General features: G+C 29.2%; 1 protein-coding gene across 1 annotated transcript; it reads right to left on the bottom strand.

Moving 5' to 3' along the window:
- Window positions 1-8,044: 8,044 nt before the first annotated feature.
- On the bottom strand, window positions 8,045-9,456 carry LOC130942092 (protein OXIDATIVE STRESS 3 LIKE 4-like). Its single transcript, XM_057870781.1, has 2 exons — window positions 9,109-9,456; window positions 8,045-8,621 (listed from the first exon to the last, which is right to left on the bottom strand). The coding sequence occupies exons 1-2, from the start codon at window positions 9,315-9,317 to the stop codon at window positions 8,240-8,242; spliced, it is 591 nt and encodes a 196-aa protein (XP_057726764.1). The 5' UTR covers window positions 9,318-9,456; the 3' UTR covers window positions 8,045-8,239.
- Between the last annotated feature and the right edge of the window lie 538 nt (window positions 9,457-9,994).

The following is a 9,994-nucleotide window of genomic DNA, read 5'->3' on the forward strand; positions in this document are numbered from 1 at the left end:
GGAAACTTGCACATGATGGTGGTGATTTGGGAGAGTGAGAAAGTTCAATTTCGTTAATTATATAATAAATTTGTAATCTGTACTATTGTAAATATAGGACTTTTTCCATGGAGTCCATGAGTTTGAAGTGGACCTAGGAGGAGTTGAATCGCACTACAGGACTTTGCGCGCTGGATCTCGGTTCAGTCTCACTTCTGGAGCTTCTCCATCTAGCGTTGCGTGGGAACGGATGGATTGTCTAGTTGTCTTATTGTCGTCTTTGTCATCGTCAGCGTGAAAAGATGGCGGCAGTAGTGGTTAGTAGAGTAGTAGAGAATAGAAGGTGGTTAAAGTAGTGGCAATGGAGGTGTTTGAGATTTGGGAAAGAAGAGATGAGGGATTGAAGATAATGGTGGGGGTAATTCTGAAATTTTATTAAAAAGTCAACATAAATTTAGGATTTGGGTATTTTTGTCGTACAAAATCCATCTTTGGTGGATACAACATTAGTTTCCTTATTTAATGGGTACTTTTGTCAGTATTCGTAAAATTTATGAGTACAAATAGTTGTTTTTCCTCTTTAAACTAACATCCATGTTATACATTTCATAGGCGCCAGAAGCAACATAGAAACAGACCTGCAACTCCTCCCATTCGCACGCGATGCAATAGAGGTTGGATATCATTTCGCGTATGACACACTTATGTTGGTCTTGACACGCAACTCCTCTATTTCATGGACGCCTGAGATAAATTGGTAGTAGATCTCATTTTGCGAACGGCTCTAGTAAATTGGTCATGCGTATTTTTATTCACTTTTTTATCTATGCATATTTTGATAATTAATTAATTTTAAATAAAAAAATCCAACTTGTGTAATTCTAAAACACATTTAATATATATTTTAACAATTTTGTGTTTATCCCAACTTTAACTATGTATTGAATTAGTTAAATACATATTAATTATTTCGTATCTTAAAATTATGTAAAATAAATCTATTATGTAATCATAAAAAATATAATTTATTCTCTAATTTAGAAACTACAAAAACAATTACCTTCTTAAAATATCCAACATGATCTCCATATTCGATATAAATAAGAAAATTAGGTTGAAAAGTTTGAAAATCATTAGAAAAATAATAACTTTAACTACTTATTATCTTAAGAGATAAGAGGTTTAATGCACAAACATCAAATTAAATGATATCATTGTTGTGATAAAAGTTGATGTAGATGACCATTAATTATATGAGCGGCTGATTTTTTTTATAAAAAAATGAGGTTCCTAAGTTAAATTGAACTTTAATGAAAGTTAAAAATAAGAATCTCATATATGTATAAATAGGAGGACGTATATGAGGCATGAGACATAGCAATAAAAAAGATCAATTCTTTCCTTTTTTTTACGTTGTAATTTTACTGAATATTTCTCTCTCTCTTATATATATATATATATATATATATATATATATATATATATATATATATATATATATATATATATAATATATAATATTAATAAATACATATACGAAATTATTATTTTTAAACTAATTATATTAATATTAGAGTCTTTTATTTACACATTTTTATTTTATATTTAGTACGTATTCCGTATTTATTTTACAACACGTTATCAGCACGAGACTCTGATCAAATTTTAGAAAAACTCAGGTAACAAATGTTTATTATGTCGAATCTCTCTCATCTTGAATTTAATGCTCTTGACATATCTGGAAACAACTATTTATTATAGATACTAGATACTGAAATCCATCTTGAATGGATCTTGGAGATACCATTAAGGTTGAAAATAATGTATCCCAGAAGGATAAAACTAAAGCCATGATCTTCCTTCGTCGTCACCTTGATGAAATATTGAAAAATGAATATCTCACATTAAAAGATCATGCAGATCTATGAAAAGACCTTGAAGAAAAGTATAATTATCAAAAGACGGTGATATTTCCTCAAGCCCTATATGAATGGACGCACTTGCGTTTACAGAATTTTAAATCCATAAATGAATATAATTCTGCAATGTTTTGAATCACCTCACGAATAAAATTATGTGGGAAAAAGATAACTGATTATGATGTTGGAGAAAACTTTATCGACCTTTTATGCCTCGAATGTGCTCCTACAGCAGCAGTATCGAGAAAAGGGATTTAAAAAATATTTTGAACTAATTTCTTACCTTCTTGTTGTTGAACACAATAATGAGTTGCTCTTAAAGAATTACGAAGCGCATCCTGCTAGCGCTGCCCATTTCCTGAAGTAAATACGGCAAATCATTACCCCACAAGAGGTAAATGGCAAGACTTTAGTAACAAGAAAAATTATGGAAGGAAAAGAAATTATGTTCACAAGAAAGGATCTTACCAGAAGTGGGATAAAGAAAGAAACTCTGGGCAAAATAAATCAACAGAGGATAAGTATTTCCGTTGTGGTGGAAATGGCCGTTGGTCGCATACCTGTTGTACACCAAGGCACCTAGTCAATCTTTATCAAACATCTTTGAAAAAGGACGGCAAAGGAAATGAAATAAATTTTGTTTCAAATGATGCTGAAAATTCCACCACTTATGATGTATCTGATTTCTTTAAGGATACTGAAAGAAATATTGGTCATTTGATCAATGATGGAATAGTTTAATATGTGAAATTGTTAAGTATTCATGTAAATAAATAATATAAGAAACTTATTGTTAAGTTTTATTTTGTATGTATTTAAGTTTCAAATATGATGTATATAAATAATAAAATATTAATGTTTATGTTTAAGAATTTTAAAATTATTAAATGTGTCAAGTTTTAATAATAATAATAATAGTGATAATAATAAAATTTTAGTATATGACATTATGTATAGTATTTCTGAGAAAAATAATTCCAATCAATAATTTAATTTGACTGTGCATGTATTACTACTCATTTTATTATTATTTATCTTTGAAGAAAATAACAAGGATATATAATGAAGATGTATGCCTTGCAGATAGTGCAAGTTTACACACCATTCTAAAAAACGATATATATTTTACCCATCTTATTCCAAAAGAAGAATATGTTAATATTATTATTGGCTCGGGTAATGTGATAGAAAGCTCCAAAAGAACTATAATTTTATTTTCCGGAGGAACGAAATTCATAATAAATAATGCACTATTATCTACCGAGTCTTTAAGGAACTTATTGAGTTTCAAAGATATTCAACGAAATGGATATCATATTGAAACAATGAATGAGAGAAATCATGAGTACTTATGTATCACAACTCATGATTTAAATAAAAAGGTTATACTAGAAAAGTTACTCTCACTTTCATTTGGGTTATATTATACCAAAATTAGTGCAATTGAATCACATGCCATTATAAATCAGAAGTTTACTAGCCCAAATGAATTTATAACCTGGCATGATCTATTGGGTCATCCAGAAACAACTATGATGCAGAGAATTATTGAAAACTCCCATGGACATTCACTAAAGAATCAGAAGATTCTTAAATCTAGTAAATTTTGTTGTGTTGCATGTTCTCAGGAAAAGTTAATTTTAAGGCCATCACCAGTAAAGATTGGATTTAAGTCCCCTGAATTCCTAGAAAGGATTCAAGGCGATATATGTGGACCTATTCATCCACCATGTGGATCTTTTAGATATTTTATTGTCCTAATAGATGCATCTTCGAAATGGTCACATGTGTGCTTATTGTCTTCTCGCAACCTGACATTTGCGAGATTACTTGCTCAAATTATTCGATTAAAAGCACAATTTTTAGAAAATCCAATCAAAGCAATTCGTTTTGATAATGCTAGTGAATTTACTTCCTAAGCTTTTTATGCTTATTGTATGACTAATGGAATAAGTGTTGAACATCCAGTAGCTCATGTTCACACACAAAATGGGTTAGCAGAATCACTTATTAAACGCCTCCAACTAATTGCTAGACCCTTACTTATGAGAACAAATCTCCCAACTTCAGGTTGGGGCATGCTATTTTACATGCCGCAGCACTTATTCGTTTGAGACCAACGAGTTACCATCAGTTCTCTCCTATGCAATTAGCTTTTGGCTAGCAGCCAAATATTTCCCATTTAAGAATATTCGGGTGTGCGATATATGTTTCCATTGCACCACCTTCTCGCACCAAAATGGAACCCTAAAGAAAATTAGGGATATATGTTGAATATAATTCTCCCTCTATAGTAAGGTATCTTGAGATACAAACTGGGGATGTATTTAAAGCCCGATTTACGGATTGTCATTTTGATGAATCAAAATTTCCAACATTAAGGAGAAAGATTAAGCTTCCTGAAAAGGAACTTAATTGGAATGCATCATCCTTAATGCATTTAGATCCTCGATCTGGGCAATGTGAACTAGAAGTTCAAAAGATTATACATTTGTAAAGAATAGCAAATGAATTGCATGATGCATTTTTCGATACAAAGAGGATAACCAAATCTTATATACCAACGAAAAATGCCCCAATTCGAATTGATGTCCCAGTAGGACAAATTTCTACTGAAACAAATTCACGCCAAAAGCGTGGCAGGCCTGTCTGTTCCAAAGACAAAAATCCTCGAAAAAGAAAATAGGTAAATACTATAACTATTGAAAAAGACATAGTAAAGACACTTGCAGTTGTCCCAAATTCTGATATAGTTTTAACGTTAGAAGACGTTCAGGTACCTGAAAATTATGAAAATGACGAAATCTCGATAAATTATGTCTTTACATGAGAGAAATGGAACCAAAATAAGACAATTATCAACGAAATCTTTGCATATAATGTGGCATTAAATATCATGCATGAAAATAAGGACCTTGAGCCAAGATCAGTCGAAGAATGTCGACAAAGAAATGATTAGCCAAAATGGGAAGAAGCCATGAAGGCTGAGTTAGACTCACTTGCAAAACATGAAGTCTTTAGACCTGTAGTCCATACACCAGAAGATGTAAAACCTGTTGGATACGGTGGGTATTTGTAAGAAAATGAAATGAGAAAAATGAAGTTGTACGCTACAAAGCTCGACTTGTAACACAAGGTTTTTCACAAAGGCCCGGTATAGATTATGAAGAAACATATTATCTTGTAGTAGATACAATAACATTGCGTTATTTGGTCAGTTTATCCGCATATCATAAACTACATATGCATTTAATGGATGTGGTAACAGCCTATATATACGGATCATTAGATGGTGATATTTATATGAAAGTCCCTGAAGGACTAAAGATATCTAAACCATCCAATGAATATTCATAGGGATTATACTCAGTTAAATTGCAAAGATCTTTATATGGTCTGAAGCAATCTGGACGAATGTGGTATAATTGTCTTACTGAGTATCTGGCCGAAAACGAATTCAAGAATGATGATATTTGCCCATGTATTTTCATAAAGAAATCTGTATCTGGGTTCATTATAATTGCAGTGTACGTTAATAATTTGAATATCATTGGAACTCCTAAAGAGATTCCAACAATTATAAAAACTCTAAAAGAAGAGTTTGAGATGAAAGATGTTGGAAAGACAAAATTTTGTCTCAACCTGCAAATTAATCATACAAAAAATGGGATCTTCATTCATCAAACAACATACACAGAAAAGATCTTGAAAAGATTTTATATGGATAAGTCACATCCCTTGAGTATTCCAATGATCGTAAGGTTTTTGAATGTAGAAAAGGATCAATTCCGTCCTAAAGAAGAAAATTGAAGATATCTTTGGTCCTTAAGTACCATATCTTAGTGTCATTGGAGCGCTAATGTATCTTGCTAATAATACACGACCCGATATATCATTTGCTGTGAATTTACTAACAAGATATAGTTCCTCTCCAACCCGAAGACATTGGAGTGAAATTAATTAAACAAATCTTTCGATATCTTCATGGAGCGGTTGACATGGAATTGTTTTATCCATATGGATCCAAGTCACAATTAGTTAGCTATGCATATGTTGGATACTTGTCTGATCCACATAAAGGGAGATCTCAAACAAGATACCTATTCACATATGGTGGTACAACTATATCATGGAGGTCCACAAAACAAACGATTGCGGCAACATCCTCTAATCATGCTGAAATACTAGCGATACATGAAGCTAGTCGTGAGTGTTTTTGGCTTAAGAGTTTGATCCAATATATTCTGTCATCATGTGGACTGATTGATCATAAGATAGCTCCAACTGTCCTGTTTGAAGATAATACAGCATGTATTGCTCAACTTAAAGGCGGATATATCAAAGGTGATAGAACAAAGCATATTTCTCCCAAATGCTTCTTCACTCATGATCTTCAAAAACAATGGACGATTGATGTCTAACAGATCCGCTCAAGTAACAGTCTGGCAGATTTATTTACAAAGTCACTCCCAAAATCTTCCTTTGAAAGATTGGTACATGAGATTACGATGCGCCGATTTTGAGACATTAAATGATGTCGACAAGAATGGGAGACTGTACTTTTTTTTGTTAGATTTTTTTCTCATTGGATTTTTCTTGACAAAGCTTTTAATGAGGCAGTCCATCACAAAGGATATTGTACTCTTGTTTCTTCATTAAAATTTTGTCTCATTAGATTTTTCTTTAGTAAGGTTTTAATGAGACAATAATCCTAAATGATCATCAAATGGAGAGCGTTGTGATAAGAGCTTATGTGAATGACTATTGATTATATGGACGGCTGACTTTTCCTATGAAAGAATGAGGCTCTCAAGCCAAACTAAACTTTAATGAAAGTTGAAAATAAAAATCTCATATATGTATAAATAGGAGCACGTATATAGACATGAAATACAACAATAAAAAAAATTAATTCTTTTTTTTTATTGTAATTTTATTAAATACTCTTATATATATATATATATATATATATATATATATATATATATATATATATATATATATATATATATATATATATATATATATATGGTCCATATTTCTTATTTATTTTAAACAATCACAATATTATTACATAAGAATTAAAAGCTCTACTTCTCTAGGAGAGAGATGACTTACTTTTTTAGAAAGAGAATAACGGTCCGCGTAATACACGGTAATGATAAAGTGGTGTATTTTTTCTTATTATGAATATTATTTTTTTTTAATTTTAATTATAAAATCTAATCTATTTAGATATGAGAAGTTTTAAAATTGATAAAGAAATTTGACTTTAAATTTCATGATGATTGAATCGTGAATTTTGTATATCGAAAATATTTACTTATTTAGTAACCAAATAATTACTGAATGTTAAATAAAATAAATTTTAATTTTTTTATATTTTTTAATATTACTGTTTATATATATATAAATTAAAAAATCTGATTTGGGTTAAAATTTATGGAGAACACAAATTATTTATATATTTAAAAAAATAAAAAATTTAAAACTACTAATTTAAAAGTCAGATTTACTAAAAAATTTATTATTCAATTTGTTGATATCTGATTTTAAATTATGATAAAATATACCGAGTTTTAAACTTTCAATAACATTAAAAAAACAGTTATTAATTGAATATTAAAATTAGGATAAAATATCAAAAATATACTTGAATAATTTTATTATTGACAAAAATATACCCAAATTTTCGATCGATAAAAATACATTCAAATAATTTAAAAACATAAAAATATCTAATATTAAATATGTATTTTTCAAAAAATAGTTTAAAATTTGAATTTTGATATTTTTTTAAGTATATTTTTATTTGTAAAATTTAATATTTTTTGTAATTTTTTAAAATATTTTATTTTTTTAATCATGTTTGTAAAAAATTACATTAAAATTTAATATTTAAAATATTTTTTGATAATATATATTTAATATTAGATATTTTTAATACAATTTTAAATTATTTAAAAATATTTTTATCAATAACAAAATTTAAATACATTTTTATTAACGATCAAAACTATTTAGATGTACTGGTTTATTCTTAAAATGAGAGAAAGAGAGTAAAATAATTAAGTGAAACTTATAGAATCATTATAAAAGCGAAAAAAGAGAAGGAAGGAAAAGAACAATTTAGTCGATTCTCAAGCTTCTGATTTCTTGGGATTTTTTTATGGTTTTCTAATTTTCTTTGACAATTGAAACTAGCTAGTTAAATCAACATCATATGGTCCCAAATAACAAGCACCAAACTCCTAACTCTCAAATTTTAATTAACTAACCAAAAAAAAAAAAGGGAAAAAAACCAGAAATAACAAAAAAACTCAACTCTAATAAAATCCCTTTCAAACTAACAAAATGGTTTGACTAGGGATGGTGGTAGAACTAGTAGACCTATGAGGTGGAATAGGTGGCCTACTACCAATGAAGTTATTATTATTACTATTATTATTATTTTCATTGACCCTTTTTGTTGAACTAATAAGTGAAGAACATGAAGCCCTTGAAAAACTTGTTGAAGAATGCAACAATCCTCTCTTATTACAACTAGAAGCTTGATGGCTCTCATCATCATCATCATCACCCATTTTCTGTGCATAGCTTCTACAAGATTTCAACTTCTTGTTGTATGGGTTCTCTGGCTTTGCAAGATCCTCCAAGCTCCTTACTTTTGCTAATGAACTAAAAGATTGTGACTTTCCTTCGTAATACTTTGATAGCCCCCTCCTATTAATATCATTCATTAAATTAAAGATAAACAATTTTGAAGTAAAAAAAAAACTCGCAATAATATTAGGTAGATAAGTTATACTACTTGTACACTTTAAAATCAATAATAAAATCAATCGTAATCATATCACGTCAGTTACTAAATTAATTACTCGTATAATATATATTAAAATATAATATTTTTCCTTTTCATTGAAGTTAATCCATTTTTAGAACACTACCATTTGTTGGTATACTACTATTTCATAATTTGAGATTTTAAAAAAATATTAACCATTAACCCAAAAATAACATTAGTTTGTATATGTGTTATTATACATGTTTTTTAAAGTCTAATAAGCTCTTGCATGTAGAAGAAAAACACATGGTATATATATAGAAGTTTGAGAAACTAATCATATTCATTGAATTTAAAAACTTTAGCTTTCGGAAATGATTTTATTACTTGAACGAAGGGAGAAGAGAAAGAAAAAGAATTACTTACTTAATGGGAAGTTGTTGAAACAAACTAGACATATCACTCAATGGGTCATTTGTAGAAGTAGAAAAAGTAGAAGAAGAAGAAGGAGATATCACTTCTTCAAATGAATCAGATTCCATCACTAATGATGAATCATTATCACTTGAATTTCCAGACCCAAATGAAGAAGAAGAAGCACCACCAATCTCACGAGCTGCTGCTTTCTCAAGCATAGTAGCACTTTTCAACTATATGCTCTTAACAAAATCCTTAGTTAGTTTCTTTTCTAAATAAGAACACAAATGTTAAGTGTGAAAATGCACACTCACTTTTTCTTTTCTCTCTTCTAAAGATATGCCTTTAAATGGAATCACAAGTACTTCTTTTTTTTGTGTATTGCACAAGAGACTTGGATGGTTTATAAGCAAAGCTCTAAGATGCTACATTTGGATAAGACTAATTCAAAAAAAAAAAAAAAATAATTATTGTTTATTTTTAGTGAGATAGGAAATCTTTTCCAGATAGAAATATTTAGTAAGATTCGGCTTTATCCGGATTTGATATTTCTTGTCCCCCTAACCTCAACACCCACCCTACGATCCATCTAAAGGCCACCTAGTTTACCTAAATATGGCACTTTGACAAATATTATTTCATCATTCAAATAATTAGTGCCATCGTATCTATCTATCATCGTAAATTTCAAATTTTCAGGAGAATAAATAAATTACACCAGTTCTTATCAAAATCTTTAATTTAGCAATGCCTTACGGCGGCAATTGAATAACATAATTGTGTTTTTAAGCTTTTAATATATAATTCAATTTTTTTATAAATTTATCGAATAATATTATTATATGATTAATAAATATTATCATTTTTATCATATTTGATCAATAATAATTTGTAC

The sequence above is a fragment of the Arachis stenosperma genome, chromosome 7, assembly GCF_014773155.1.
Source record: "Arachis stenosperma cultivar V10309 chromosome 7, arast.V10309.gnm1.PFL2, whole genome shotgun sequence".
NCBI classification, from domain to species: domain Eukaryota; kingdom Viridiplantae; phylum Streptophyta; class Magnoliopsida; order Fabales; family Fabaceae; genus Arachis; species Arachis stenosperma.

What these genes read in the sequence shown, in the direction of transcription:
- LOC130942092 (XM_057870781.1), bottom strand. Translation starts at nt 9,317, where the DNA reads ATGCTTGAGAAAGCAGCAGCTCGTGAGATTGGTGGTGCTTCTTCTTCT. An exon ending in TTTCAACAACTTCCCATTAA is followed by an intron (nt 8,622 to 9,108) that starts GTAAGTAATTCT and finishes TGATATTAATAG; the next exon opens with GAGGGGGCTATCAAAGTATT.